We start from the raw sequence: 15,865 nt of genomic DNA, 5'->3' as shown, positions 1-15,865 counted from the left end.
ACAGAATACAATGCATGGAAGACAATATAGAGTACATATAGAGAATGGATATTTTGAGAAGTAATACGCAAGAGTGTAAAAAACTCTAAAACAAATAATCTGGTAAAGTTTTTATTGTATTTTTAATGTAATAAATCGTAGAACAAAAATCTACATTGATTTTAACGTACATAAAATTATATTTAAAAACTGAAATTTCTCTGTTGTAATGTTATACGCGTATAGCATTTTAATTCGTAATTTTAATCAAGTGATAACTTTAATCGATTTTTCTTCATGATGTCGCTCTTTGAAATTTTTTATCTGGGTATGACTTTTACTGATATGAAAGATCTAATATGACTTTAAACACATTAGTTTTAAGATGAACCCTTGATTTGTTTGTAAACTACCAATGACTATTATTCTTATATTACCATCATCTTTCTTCAGTTAACGTAGTGACTAAAATAGTTTAAAAACTGAGCAATATAACACTCATGTTTGTTTTAAAATTAAAATAAAAAAATTAAACTATACCGTGACAAGAATAAATAATAATTTCTATAAATTATTAAATCTGATCCAAATGTGTCCAATTATCGCCCTAGTAATTGCTTGTTGATTCATTTGTATTTCACCCATGATCATTAACATTTAAAAAAAACACGATGCTATAGTGTATCGCCGAATTATTAGCAATAAGAATTAAATGGCCCAATTGACAAGACTCATTAGAGCACTGCATGGCGTCAAGTTTAAACTGAAAATTATCGTTTCGTGACTACATTCTATTTCCCAGAAAATACTCGTACAAATATTCCTACTAAATCCAGGAATTCGAACACGCTACGTGCAAAGTCTCACCTCCATTCAGTTTTTATTTCACGCCGTTCGAAATTCCCGAAAGGTGTGCCGATACAAGGTCTTTGACCTTATTATTGCGATTCCCGATAGTTTCACTGTCTGGACCGAACGCACGTGGCTAGTCCGATGAGAAAGAGCCTTAAGCACTCTTCTGGGTGGGTGCGTTGAACTTACCCGTCGCATTCCGTATTGATTTCGGTCGCACTGCGCGACTGGAGCCAGACGTTACCTACGGCACGTGTCCGCGTAGGGCAGACACGCCCAATCCGCCTTGTAGGACAGTCCAGGGATCCCAAGACTGGAGGATAATCCATAAGGAAAAGCCCGTCACGTTGGAAAAATTCGCACCACTTTCACTGAAAACGGTCGATGACTAAAGCATCGACATAATCGGTTAATCGTTATGCCGATGACACCGTCGCAGCCTTACGCAAGGCCTTGAAGGCCTTGAACGGGAGCCTTATTTGGTAAGCAAGGTCGAGGCTTCGCGGACCATTGGGTTTTCAGGCCGGCCACAATGCGCCTACACCTTACTTGGATATAATTCCTTCTATTGCGGACCTGCCGCGGATAATTAAGCCCTCCATCGAAAGTAGGGGAAAGTAGGGTAAAACCGGGTACGCAGGTCAAATCATTATTTTTATAAAATAAGAGGTGCAAGATGCAGCCAACGTATGATGTTACATCCAGGTGGACCTCACGACAATATGAGATCAACCGGAAAGCAAAGAACGTCGTAGTTTTTCATCCAGAGGGGTTTACAAATTTTCAGTTGAAAAGTTTCGATGTTGTACTAGTGAATTGGTTTTTTATTATAGTAAATACCCAATTATGTTCTACAGTCTTTGCGCAGGATTTTAACGTTTTGCCCGATTTTTTATCGCATGCTGAAATGTAAGTATTTAATTCGGTTCTACACTATACTTATTATGTATAATATATAACATAAATGTCTTTTAGTTTTTTACTATATTATTAGATAGTGTTTGGTAAATCATAATACAAGCAAAATAATTTAACACTTTATCGAACAGCCGCTTTCATGTATTAAGAGTATATACTTGTCACTGCTGGCATTTTCAGAAACTAAGTAGAAACATGTTTGCGATCGTTTAATTTAAATTGTTGTTTATTTCTATACAAATTTTGAATAATGAACTAATGTATATACTATTACAGTACTTCATAATATACATATTTTACAATGGAACACGACAATAGCTTCAACTTCCATATAGTGTTAATTAATAAATAAATTAAACAAGATATAATTAATATTAGATTATTTTATACTGATAAAATTAATTTTCTTATAGAAGCTGGTTTCTATTAAAACATCTACATGCACCTATTTACATTTATAATATTGATAGGTAAGTCCATAAATGTAAAAGTAAAGAAAAAGAAAAATTAAAAATGGAGGTGTCTACAAAGGCTTGCATATTTTGTGATGAATTCTTCACTCATTCTCAATTCCAGGAAGAATAGATTCAATGTATTATGTGCTATGGCTGGACTCCTGAGATTTTTACAAATGTCGAGGAAGGCGATAAAATCATTTGCGCTTCATTTGCGATTTTTGTGTATTAAATAAATTATAATAAATTTATGTATAAGTTAAAGGCTAAAATAAATTTATGAAACAACTTTTACGTAATTAATCAAGTTAATGTAAATTAAAATAAGTTAGCATAAATAAAAATAAGTTAAGATTTGTTAAAATCATTCCAAATAACTTTCTTTACCAGTTTTGAAACAATACAAATAAACATTTCATAATTATATTACATTTTGCGCGTTTTTTAATAGGTATCTGGTTTTACCCTCACCTATGGGATAAAACCAGGTAGGAATACCTACTTGGATACCTTCGATAAATCTTGTTTCCCTGTGGCCAATAATTTTTTCAAAGAAGGACTCTCATTTTCTGATTCTGTGAGGTTCAATTAAGTTTTCTAGCGGTGTCAAGTTTTTTTTTGCTATCTAATTTTTTACTAGATAGCAGGAAACATACATTACATACCCTGTTTTACCCTACTTTCCCCTAAATACAGCCAGACCGTGTGATACTGCTTCGGTCAATGAAGGTTGATGTCAATATCGATCACAGCATTGTATGTCAGTAAAACAAATCATTTTGTCCGTTGTTACGAAATTTCGTATTAAACTTAATTATAATTCCAGTGTGTGGGAACGAATGAAGTGCATCTTCCAATGGACCGCATAATTTCCTAGTGAACTTTTTAGGAATACATTTTTCCGATGTATTGGAGGATGTAAAAAGCTTATTATTGTTCTGGTTATGGATATTTTATCTATAGATCTTAGAAAACAGTTCTTCTATCTATTCAAAGTGTTTTCCGAATAAAAGTATAACAAAAGAGTATTGATTTTTATCGTAGTTCTTATTTTATTATGCTTTAAATATTATGTTTTATATTATTTACGTCGTTCTGATAACCAGTTGTGAACAAGTTTCGAGCAAATTGCCAACAATAAATGACAAAAATGTCTAAAAAAACTATAGCCATCTGTTTCCGCATTTCACTTAGGTTTTGCGGGCAACGCCAGCTGACAAAATGGTCAAGCAAATTGGCAGAAAGTCTTGCAATATAACCTATGTCAAATTGAAAGCAAAACCGGAACAAGGTTTGCGTAATCCAATTTGCTGCACATGTTGCTGTCAATATGCGTGCAAGTTGTTTATAGCAAATCTTGCATCAAACTTGTAATCATAACTTTATAACAGGCATTGGACAAATTTGGCTGACTAGATCTATATATTTCTGTAACATTTTATTAATCAAATAATATTTAATTATTTTTATTTTATATTTAATCGACACTTACAATGTAACACAGAGTTCGTTTGGCTTATGTATTAATGAAATAATATTTAATTATTTTTATTGTATATTTAATCGACATTTACCATGCAACACAGAGTTCGTTTGACTAAGTCATAAAAATATGCAGTTATGCAAAAACTGATGTGCGTCTATCGATAATATCTAATATCACACGCATGTGACAGCTGGGCACCGATTTGAATATTTGAGGTTAGGTTAGACCTGCGTGAAGCAGCCTATCACCTATGTGCCACGTTAGTCACTGGCATACACTTAAATTTTACACGCGTGTCATTCATACTGAATATCTACTTTCAAACGACTTCGGTAATAAAAACATTACACGTGAAATTCCATATATAGAACATCAAAATGATAATTTGACAAGTTTTCGTTAAAGAAACGAGTGCACGATCCGAACACGGCTTCTTATTAGGCACAAATGATTCACCGGTTGTGTCATCACAGCACAATTTCATCAAAGGGGCGTGACAGATGTATATTTATAAAACTGTCCTGTTTTTTAAACGCACACGCCGCAATATCTCTGTTTATTTAGTTAATTCGTCTGGTAAATAACAAATACATACATATTACAAAATTGATTTTCATACAATATTAGATTTCAACCAATTTTGGCAGTTCTTCAAATATTTCTAGTAGGTGAAAGTTCGTTAAAAAATTGCTTGTGAATTTCCATATGTGGCATAAGTACTTAGAGAAGATATCAAGATTTAAACAATATCTCGTACGTAATCAATTTTTGTATCAGCACAATACACATAAAAACACGTCATCGTGTATTTGCTGCATATCAGCGCAAGCTTTGTTGATATACTTATCAGTGGTAATTTATTTTCGTAGTAAGAAATTGTATCGTGATTGAAATTGATGAAAAATATAGTAATTGTAAAATATTTTGCAAAAGGAACAACACCCCGAAAAACCGTGCATACTTTGACGTTTCCGTCACCACGTGGTTCTCGTCACAAGTCTGGCCTGCCTCAGTAGACTATACGACACACGTATCGATTTTGAAGCAGACACTGCACTCACATACACCAAAGCATGTCGTGTCCACTGGACACCAATACAGAGCAGTAGAATCGTAGCGTAGGGCTTATGTGACGTGGACTAGTCCAGTGCACCCTTATCCGCGCCCTTGAGTCTATTTTTAGCTTCTGTTTCATGAAAAAGGCGGCCGAGATGGCACACACCACACATTAAGTGGGAGGACAAGCGACGATTTCATTTCGGTGTTTCTTCAATTTTTGGAAATTATATTACTATATTAGCAGATGTCATCTGTTCTACTGCATACTGAAACCTGATGGATGAATATGCATAAGTAACCAGACCTGACCCACTGACTTTTTATGCCTACTCTTGTAAACCATAGTTCCTTAAAACGAATTTTAAATATTATGTACGGTTATACGTATTATAATGATTAGAAAACTTTGGTTTGTTAAAAACTCGTTTCACTCGATGTAAAAGATATTTAACATATTCCTTTCGCAAATGGAATTGTATGAAAAAATGTATAAAAGTAAATATAAAGTTAAAAGATAAAATTTATTAATCTGGCATTTACTTTGAGTCCACTCTCTTCAAACATGCCATCCTACCTAACGGAGTATGTATACCTGACAGATGGGCAGACGAAATTCTTGGAATCATTTCAGGAATACTCATGGCAATCAATGTACAATATAGTTAATAGTATAATAAAATTTTATTTTCAATAATTTTAAAAATTATGAAGAATTACGAAATTACGATGGTCAGCTGAACAATTAAAATTTCTTTTGATTGGTAAGCAATAAACTGGAGCATGAGCAAGCTCGAGTATATTAGAAGAGCACCACACCCGTATCAGTGTCTTTCGACCCCCTGATGAAGCTACATAGCTGCAATGCATGCGAAACGTTGGGAAAACAATTCCACAAGGACACCGCTTACACCCGAAAGCCTCAACAGTAAGAACTGTAGGAAATTACGACTGATTAACTATTTAGAGAGAGTGATTACATTTTATGTGTAATAAAAAATCAATGAAAAGATCCGTTGTATACATCTATAATATCTGAAATTAAAGAGTTCTGTTGAAAATCCATAAGTGAACATTCAAAGCATCCCAATGACAAGTGGCACGGGATTCATTAAGTAAAAGAAAATGTTGATCATTCCACCAGTATGTATGCAACAAAACTTTTTCTGACTCATACCTACTGCCGGTACTGGTTCGCACGCGCGCACACACAAAACGGTCGTAATCTTCGCATACATTTGACGCACACTACTACAAACAGCTCTGACGGTTAGTCAGGAAAGCCCTTACGCTAGTGTACGCTTCCAGAAGGCATTATGCTCCCCGTATCGTACAGTTTGAAGCGGCATTTGGAGAATCTAGCCGGCAGCCGGCCAACGGACCAATCACCGAGCCGCTTTCGTTTTATGCCCATATATGGCAAGAGCTGTGAATCCGAATGGTGGGGGCAGCCGGCTGGACGAATCCATTCTGAAACAGGGATGTCCAGCGAAACTGTAATATGAAATATATGATGATTAAAATAAACAAACGATTGTGAAATTTTTCATTTCTTAAATGTTTATCATTCGGCGATTTGTATATTATGTACAAGTTCGAAAAACACGATGAAAAAACAGGAAATAGATGAGATCGTTTCGAGGCTTAACAACGTGTATACCGACCACACCTTCGGGCGAGTCCACATAACACGATACCGGCCACGATCTCCCTCACAGTGCTTGCAACTCGCGGCTCTCGAGTCTCGCTTCGTCGTGCCAATAGTATTCTTGCGGTGCCCGTTTGCCGATCAACGATCAAATACTCCTTCGGTTGCTTTCCACTTCAAAGGGTGAGTACTTGTACATTATAATGTATTTTCATCAAGTTCAATGTTAATTCAACGTTTTTCGCGGTGATCTGTCATTATTTTAACGGTGGGAAAAGATCGAGGACAAATGCCGGTTAGCGAACAGCCATGATGGCAGGGCGTTGCTCTCTGTGCTTTCAAATCTTGTCGACGTAGCATTCATTTGTTCGAGGAAATTCATGTTAGAAAACATTATTTCGGAAAGGAAGTATGGACTGAAACGATCCGACAGGTTGTCGTTGTCAAGTGGTTCCTGACGTATACGCGCTACGAGCCAGGTGGTCGCGACGGAGTCGTTTATTAATAGCAGTACGCTGTAGTGCGTTACAGCACTAACCTACGATTATGCTTGTTCGTACATGAAATACCAGCATAAATCTGTCTCACCGATTAAGAAATTGAGCATTAGCCGTTAAAGAAATTGCTATTTTATATTTATTCCTTACGTAACGTTTAAGAATCCATTTCTTTCACTTCACGCTACTACAGAATGGGGTTTCATTGTTTATTCTATTAGAATTAAATATAAAAAATTCGACACAAACTATACTATTTGCGTATATTATAAATTAGAGAATAGTTAAAAAATCTGTTAGGTTTTTCAAGAATACGATTAAATTACTCGAAAAAAAACGAACACGTAAAGTATTAAAATCTATACTTAATTTCTTTTTTTGCAACAAATACACAGTTGTTCGTCGTAAAAATCATGAAAGTTCCGTGTCCGTAATATCGAAGTAAATTTCTTAACTGCTTTGTTAGTACAAAAAATCAACGCCCAACGATGCTCGAATAGGATCGCCATGATCGTGCCAAGTGAACAGATATCTGTGCAGATCTAACTTGTGTGAAATTGGGGGGAAGAGGGGAAAGAACATTGGCAAGATCAGAAATGTGCGGTTTGGTCAATTTGGTGGATGAATTCATGAAGGGTGGTGGAGACACACTTCGAACGGACGGCGGAGTTCGTGGGGGAAGAGCAGCGAGGGGAGGGGTAAACCCCTCCGTGGCAGAGCACTTCCATATATGGTAAAGAAAGCCAGGATTGGCTGAGGGTGTCCTGTCCTTATTGGCCGATCGCTAGGTAGTGGGGGGCCTGAACAACGACTCTGTTCATATAATACACTGCAAGCCGGCTGTCAGCTACACTCTGTGTTTGGTTCCAGATCGGTCGGTTGTGCGGCAGTGTCATTCAAAGACCCACGCTCCCTAACTTGTACATAATTTTTTTATACTAAACGAAAAACGTAAGTTAGCATCTTAAGTTCAGTGATATTTAACTTGCAATGCGGTAGGATCGATTTGTACCGAAATTAAATGGACAGTGCAACGGATTAGACAGTGCGTGGGCGATAATTGAATCTGCCAAACCGCTTGTACATCCAAGCGTGGATTTCCAATCGAGAAGTGGGTGGTGTTAGGATTGAAATATGCTTGTGCCATATTTAGTGTGTTTTGTGATTTTCTGAATCTCTAAATGATCGTGTTTGTTCGTTGTACATTAGAGAAATTTGCGCAAGTGAGACGCTCTTTCTTGTGACGGAACAAAAATTCTATCCATGGACTAGTACCGGTTTTGGTATTACAAAGAGTTGTGCGATCGAACATTTGCATGAATATATTTTGTTTAAATTGAAAGACGTAACTTGCGTAGAGTCTTGTTCTCACGATTTCTAGAAATACTAAATCCTAAATCTGTAAGATTTTGTACAATTTTACTGTTTGAAAGCGTATGCCGGATATTGACCGATTAACGCCGGGGAAGGGCGGGGCAGGGTGCGGTTCCAGTAACGATGGTTTATAGAACACCTAGAAACTTTCTAAATGGATTCCTTTTCTGCAAATATTTCTGTTTACTTTTAAACGGGAAATTAGATATAATTATTTCACTTATTGCACAATATACCAATTTTTTACATTTAACCTATTATCTGAATAGCATAGTAAGTGCTACGTGTCTTCGGACGCCATCTTGAAAATATTTAAAATGTGGCTATACAGCACATGGTATTCGTCAATCGTGCCACTCCGATTGTACGGCAATTTACCACGAATAACTTAATGATAGCCGAAATTTTATTCATGTGTTCAGTTAAATATTAATGATAAAGTAACTACAGTGGAAAAGTATAAGTTTTCGGAGCACAACTCTCATTGAGAGATTGTATTAATTATACGAGCTTGTTTGAATTCGTACTTGCAAAACGGGAATTATTTGAATTGTAAATTGTAGAGTAATGATAGTATAGCTGCAACAAATTGAAATTTAACTTCACTCAGACTAAAAGAAATATTATTTACATTCAGTGTGTATGAAATTGAAATTGAAGTTTTGATGTAGAAGAAATATTATTTATGTATTTGAATATTGGTAACAAAAATATGATTATACGCAGTTAAATGAGTAAATACTATATTACTTGAACTCAAATATAAATTAATAAAATATATATATATACGTAAGGAAATTGTGTAGCAAAGTATTCAGTGACTTAGTCTTAGAAAATATAATTGAATGCTACGCTCTCAAATTAATGTTATCTAAAGTATCTTTTTTCTTACAGATAAACCAATAAACCAAACATGTGTGACGAAGAAGTTGCTGCACTCGTAGTTGACAATGGATCCGGTATGTGCAAAGCCGGTTTCGCGGGAGATGATGCTCCCCGTGCCGTTTTCCCGTCTATCGTCGGTAGACCACGTCACCAAGGTGTCATGGTTGGTATGGGACAGAAGGACTCCTACGTTGGTGACGAGGCCCAATCGAAGAGAGGTATTCTCACTCTGAAATACCCCATCGAACACGGTATTGTCACCAACTGGGATGACATGGAGAAGATTTGGCATCACACGTTCTACAATGAACTCCGAGTGGCACCTGAGGAACATCCAGTTCTCCTTACTGAAGCTCCTCTCAACCCCAAGGCTAACCGCGAGAAGATGACACAGATTATGTTCGAAACGTTCAACACCCCCGCCATGTACGTCGCTATTCAAGCTGTACTGTCACTGTACGCTTCTGGTCGTACCACCGGTATCGTATTGGACTCTGGTGACGGTGTTTCGCACACTGTACCAATCTACGAAGGATACGCTTTGCCTCACGCCATCCTTCGTTTGGACTTGGCTGGTCGCGATTTGACCGACTACCTCATGAAGATCCTCACGGAAAGAGGATACTCTTTCACCACCACGGCCGAGCGTGAAATTGTCCGTGATATCAAGGAGAAGCTCTGCTACGTCGCCCTAGACTTTGAACAGGAGATGGCTACCGCTGCGTCATCCTCCAGTCTTGAAAAGAGCTACGAACTTCCGGATGGTCAGGTCATTACGATCGGTAACGAGAGATTCCGTTGCCCCGAGGCTCTCTTCCAACCATCCTTCCTGGGTATGGAAGCCTGTGGTATCCATGAGACCACGTACAACTCCATCATGAAGTGTGATGTCGACATCCGTAAAGACCTTTATGCCAACACTGTTCTTTCTGGTGGTACTACCATGTATCCTGGAATCGCGGACAGAATGCAGAAGGAAATCACTGCCCTAGCTCCATCTACTATGAAGATCAAGATCATTGCCCCGCCTGAGAGGAAATACTCCGTCTGGATCGGCGGATCGATTCTTGCATCATTGTCCACCTTCCAACAGATGTGGATTTCCAAACAAGAGTACGACGAGTCTGGACCCTCAATTGTTCACAGGAAGTGCTTCTAAGCGCATCTTTGATATTCCTCTTGCATACTATCATTCCCCGAACCCCGAGAGCGGCCTCTGTCATATTTCGCAGGCGGACGTAACATCAACTTCCGCAATAATATTTGTCCTTTGGTTCCTCCGGGGCGAAGGTAGCTTCTTTCGATTCGGACGTACGTGGGACATAATTAGCACAGAGGCAATCCTAAACATCTTTGCTCCATTCATTTTTCATCATTTAATTAGACACTATTGTATCTTAAACGTACCCCCCGAATTCCTAAACATCTTCCTATCCTATCGAATCCTTTGTATTATATATTCAAATAACATGCCTACGGTAGCTTTTAGCTAACCACCCTCACGAAAAACATCTTTTTTATTGTCATCGCGATGTTTCCACTCTGCGATCGATAAAGTAATTATTTCTTTTTCTCACGTATGCTGTATTTGCCAATTTGTAACCACGAGTTCGAGCTGATAAACATTGCGTAAATTATTTCGTAGTATCATTCGATACAGGATGGCTTAGTTACTTTAAGATTCTGATTGTACGATAGGTTCTATTAACTTTGTATTCTATTAAATGCATTCCGTTACTCTGCTCCGTGGTATTTAAGACACTCGTGTCATTCTTTCAAGAATTCATCATTCCCGGCGGAGGTAGTCCTTCGACTTATTAATCATTTCCGCCTTTTTTTTTACCGTTACCAATCGTTGAGGGAGAAGATGGCTCTTTCCTTTCTTTCTTTTTTTTTAAACAATGGGGGAGACCGCTGACTCAGAAAAGTATCCCAAAAGCTCGCTCAAACAAATGAAAAAAAGACACGGTTTCGACCCCGCAAGCGTAGCCAAAGTATTATAATTTATTCCCATTGTATTGTGCAAGACCATTCACGTACACATCTTAAAGACTACTTTAGACTTATGGGATTATAAAATAAAACTCTTAAAAACATTATTGCTTTGACTCTTGTGTTTTTTTTTAAAAATTACAGTATTCCAATACCCTTTTTACTCGATAGCGCGTCCTTGATTTCCAATTCAGTGTATATCGTAGTTAAAATGCGCTACAAGAATGATCATCACTTCTCGTTTCATTTAGCATGAATTCACGTAGTAGTTTTTATACACAACCGTAGCTTTTGTACTGTTTGGCGTTATCCATTATTGTAACGTAAGATTTGTGGTAAAAATTTATATTACTCTAAGACCTAGGTTTATATTTTCAATCGAATAAAAATTATTTTCAATGAAATGGTATCTATTACTCCTCTTATGAAAATGCCATTATTTTAGAATTCTAGAAATCTGCAAGAAATTTAATGATCGAAAAATTCAATTTACGTTTAATTCAGTTGCGTGTTTTACTATCGGCGGTTTGTTAAAATTCAGTCCTTGAACAATAGACTTCATTTATAATAAATTTTAGAACATATTTCTTATTTTCAATCATGTAAAACAGGCAAGTATTGAAAACATACATTTCAATTAGCCCATAAATTATATAAATCATTAACCAAGGACAAATTGCAAGCATCTTATTTGAATGAAACTGTTAAATTTTCAGAGGAAGGATAAAATATAATATAAATACATACATATTTTACATACATATACTTACACATTCGTAGAAGATATAATAATATTGAATACCTAGCATGGCTGAGGTGTAATTGTCATTCACTGTGATTCGCTAGTGTTTGGTTTGAATTAAGATTAGATGGCAGCACAATCCATCTTGGTTATACATTGACACAGTACACAGTGCATTATGGATAATCGGATCGAAACATCTGATAGGAATTTAAATTTAAATTTCGATCAATCCTCTTTTTTGATAAATATATAATTTTACAATTCTGCATAAAGAATTTAAACATACAATCTATGATAAAATTGCACTTTGCCGTTTAGATCATCGATGGTACAAATTCCATATCGAAAAGAAGGGAAATAATCTGGCATTGTGTAGAAGTTTTGTGTGCCCTCGGTGCAGTTGTTAGCAGTTGCTCTCCAATTATCTCTGGAAAAGTACAAAACGATACAAGCTGGGTCAATGACACATAGGAAAGCAGTAAACGGCATCTCGAGTAGACTGATTCATTTCAATTTGTAACTTGAATCGAGATGTCTGAACAAAACTCGAGCGACCAATATTCAATATGGGTAAGCCAATAATCTCATCTGGAGTTATTCTGTTTTTGACATATGGTATCACATAACCTTCGACCGCAAACAATGTTTTTCTTAACTGTTGATTGAATAATTTATTGGTATTTTACGACTTCTTTCTTTAAAATACATGAAGTTTCATATACCGATAAATTCTTTCAGATTGGCCTCATATATATTTTCAACCTAATCGTTGGCACAGGAGCTTTAACACTACCCGCTGTGTTCAGCAAAGCAGGATGGGCTCTTGGATTAAGTATTATTTTAATATTAGCCTTTATAAGGTATATTGTTAAATTTTATCAACTTTAATACATTCAAACAAAATGTACTTATACATTATACCATGTTTATAGCTTTATTACAATTACATTTGTCATCGAGGTAATGGCATCTGCCAATGCTATAATAACTTGGGGTCATATTCAACATCGAAAACGTGTATGTTTTTCTCAAGATTCATCTTTCAACGAATCTGAATCTGAGGTTTTTAGATTTTTTTTAATGAATTGCACTGTATGCATATTTTCTCTGTCAATAATATGTTGCTTTTTACATAGAGTAAACTGTAGTTGCTTTCTTGAAATACGTCTGAATATAATTTTTCAACTAGAATAAATTATATTTTTCACCATTTTTCAATTTTAGGTACTCCAAAATTTAGGAGAATCTGGTCCTTCAAATTCAGACTCTGAAGATACCCCACTTGTTACACCATTCTCAACTAGTCCTGATGAAACAAATATGACTTATAGATATTATATAATTCGTGATAAAATAGAAATGGGGCAAATGGCGTCGATTTTTTTCAACAAGTTTGGCACAACTCTGTTTTATCTGTGTTTTGCTATTTATCTTTATGGAGATTTGAGCATTTACGGAGCAGCTGTTGCAAAGACCCTGGCTGATGTTACTTGCACTTATCAACCAATGAATTTAACATGCAATGACACAATACCAGATACTGAGCTTTGTTGGGAAACATTTTCTCTGAATCGGCACGATGCGTATAGGATGTTTCTTGTATGTGTAATTATAAAAATACTAGTATATATCTTAAAAATGAACGTATCATTATGCTGTAATGCAAATATTATTTTCAGAGTACGTTTGTTTTGTTATTGGGGCCTTTCGTGTTTTTCAATATTCAGAAGACTAAATATCTTCAATTGTTAACATCAGTAATGCGATGGCTCGCATTTACTATCATGATTGTATATGCTTTAAAAAATCTAATCTTTCGTGGTGCACAAGGAAATCCGCCAGCAGCAAATGTTATTGGTAAGTTTATTTATACAACTAATAAATTGTATATTTACACGTATATGTTTACTACTATTTGAATAAGTAAAACATTTGTATATGTATAAATTTCAGGTATACCTAGTTTATTTGGTGCCTGTATTTATTCTTTTATGTGTCATCATTCTTTACCAGCTTTGGTTGCTCCAATTGCAAACAAATCTACTTTAACTCGGTTTTTGGCATTGGATTACTTCCTGATAGCTTTTTTTTATCTCTTGTTGGCATTAACTGGAGCATTTGCTTTTGACCATTTGGATGATCTTTACACACTAGATTTTAGCCCTCGAGGATCTGGAGACTGTTCCAAAAGTAATAATATTTTTATTATTCTCATAGAATATTTTTTGGCACTGTTTCCGGTGTTTACTTTGAGCACTAGCTTCCCCATTATAGCTATTACTCTTAGAAATAATCTGCAATCTTTGTTCCTCAATGAAGATTTATCCTATTCATGTCTTCGTAAATTCGTCCTCCCAATATTGGCAATACTGCCGCCATATTTAATTGCAATGAGCACCAAAGATTTATCAATATTGGTTGGAATCACGGGCTCGTACGCTGGAGCTGGAATTCAGTATTTGATTCCAACATTGTTGGTGTATTACGCCAGGCGAAAAACAAACAAAGTTATAGGCCTTGGCGTTGTTAATAAATTCGCAAGTCCATTCTCCAGTAATTGTTGGCTCGTTTTTGTCATAGCTTGGGCCATTGCTTGTATGATTTTAGTGTCTGTCAATTTTATGCAAATACATTTGGAATTGACAGGTGTAAATTTATAACAAAGAGATGTAAGGTATGAAATCAAACGTATAAAAGAGAAAAAGGATTGTATAATGGTGCAAACTTAATCATTTTTTTTTAAAGTTTTGAAAATCTCACGCATATCTAAAATATCATTGAATCTAAAATTGGGTTGATTATAATATTACACACACATGTATGGAAATTTAAATAGTGTCTTTAGTAGCCAGTTACCAATGAGTTTCTTCAAATAATTATCTTATGTTTTTTGTTTAAAGTATGAGGTAATTTAGCTGTAGAATATATTAGTATAGATAAATGAATGTAATTGATAGGAGAATACGTAAATTGTATGTTTAGTACTCTTGGCACCATTATCAGAAATCATCCTTTTTTTCATATAAGAAAAGATAATAATACTTTGTGGCACAATGTGTCACAGCAAACTGACAATACACTGGCACAAGTCAGGATTAATCATGTACAAGCCAAATGGATAAGCTTAATTTAAGTTAACTTTTATATGATATATCCTTTATTTTTTGTATATTTTTTTATTCAGTGTATGATGCCATTGTTAATACAGTTTTTACTGTACAAGAAATGTCTTTCAAATAAGTGATATTTGGTGGTCAACTATTAATGTTTTGTCATCTATTAGTCATTATAAAGTTTAAAACTACAGACTTGTAATTAGTGTATCTACTTAATGTCAAAAGATAAGGATGGCTTATTCTGTTTTTTTTCACTTTTAAAAAACAGCCAAAAGAGAATTCAATTGTGTAATTTTGTCGCACATATGTTCTGTTTAAGCAAATATAATTTGAATATCATAGAACATATTTTGATACATGGTATGTGTAAAACTGCCAATAAAGTATTCACAATATGCCTCTCATACCGTGTACCTGTAATAGTATACAGTAAGTAAAATATGTATACATATATATTTTCTAAAAATAAATGAATAAAGATAAGTAATTATGTAAGCTTTTTTTAATTTAATCTTGTATGTATATAAATATTTTTGTTTATTTGTATTTATATGTTTGATCAAAAGATATCGGAACAAATTTTGACAGAAAAAAATTCTTCTGTAACACTCTAATAATACAATGTGGCACAATAAAAGCACTAAATTATTTGTATGAAATTTTACAACTCTACAGAAGATAGTTAATTATACATATAGAGTTCATTTACATGTACATCAAGTTGTAAAGTATCATAGAAATAACTATCTTCGTATGCATTCACTACAACAAAACATCTACACGTATATTAAAAAAAAAAGATGAATTTATTTAACATACAGAGAAGAATATTTCTCTTTTATTTTATATTCTTAATCTATTC

General features: G+C 35.1%; 2 protein-coding genes across 4 annotated transcripts; both read left to right on the top strand.

The window, feature by feature from the left end:
* Nucleotides 1–6,484: 6,484 nt before the first annotated feature.
* Nucleotides 6,485–11,249, top strand: LOC107189753 (actin-5C). The gene is made up of 2 exons (XM_015578366.1): nucleotides 6,485–6,577; nucleotides 9,160–11,249. Exon 2 carries the CDS (start codon nucleotides 9,179–9,181, stop codon nucleotides 10,307–10,309), a length of 1,131 nt encoding a protein of 376 aa, XP_015433852.1. The 5' UTR covers nucleotides 6,485–6,577; nucleotides 9,160–9,178; the 3' UTR covers nucleotides 10,310–11,249.
* Nucleotides 11,250–12,195: 946 nt separating this feature from the next.
* LOC107189785 (transmembrane protein 104 homolog) lies at nucleotides 12,196–14,641 on the top strand. 3 transcript variants are annotated; one of them, XM_015578411.1, is made up of 6 exons: nucleotides 12,196–12,457; nucleotides 12,626–12,747; nucleotides 12,820–12,904; nucleotides 13,112–13,486; nucleotides 13,567–13,744; nucleotides 13,841–14,641. In XM_015578411.1, the coding sequence occupies exons 1-6, from the start codon at nucleotides 12,419–12,421 to the stop codon at nucleotides 14,545–14,547; spliced, it is 1,506 nt and encodes a 501-aa protein (XP_015433897.1). In that variant the 5' UTR covers nucleotides 12,196–12,418; the 3' UTR covers nucleotides 14,548–14,641. The 3 variants fall into 3 exon arrangements, with proteins under 3 accessions (XP_015433897.1, XP_015433896.1, XP_015433898.1); XM_015578410.1 differs by having other exon boundaries at nucleotides 12,820–12,949; XM_015578412.1 differs by lacking the exons at nucleotides 12,196–12,457; nucleotides 12,626–12,747; nucleotides 12,820–12,904 and adding an exon at nucleotides 12,952–12,979.
* Nucleotides 14,642–15,865: the final 1,224 nt, after the last annotated feature.

The sequence above is a fragment of the Dufourea novaeangliae genome, unplaced genomic scaffold (assembly GCF_001272555.1).
Source record: "Dufourea novaeangliae isolate 0120121106 unplaced genomic scaffold, ASM127255v1 scaffold162, whole genome shotgun sequence".
Taxonomy (NCBI): domain Eukaryota; kingdom Metazoa; phylum Arthropoda; class Insecta; order Hymenoptera; family Halictidae; genus Dufourea; species Dufourea novaeangliae.
This window is presented reverse-complemented; position numbering and strand designations above follow the sequence as displayed.

Bases quoted from the DNA above. Each gene is read 5' to 3' on its own strand.
- LOC107189753 (XM_015578366.1), top strand. From the start codon at position 9,179: ATGTGTGACGAAGAAGTTGCTGCACTCGTAGTTGACAATGGATCCGGT.
- LOC107189785 (XM_015578410.1), top strand. From the start codon at position 12,419: ATGTCTGAACAAAACTCGAGCGACCAATATTCAATATGG. The intron at 12,950-13,111 runs GTTTTTAGATTT...TTTCAATTTTAG, and splicing joins TCAACGAATCTGAATCTGAG to GTACTCCAAAATTTAGGAGA. The intron at 13,745-13,840 runs GTAAGTTTATTT...TATAAATTTCAG, and splicing joins GCCAGCAGCAAATGTTATTG to GTATACCTAGTTTATTTGGT.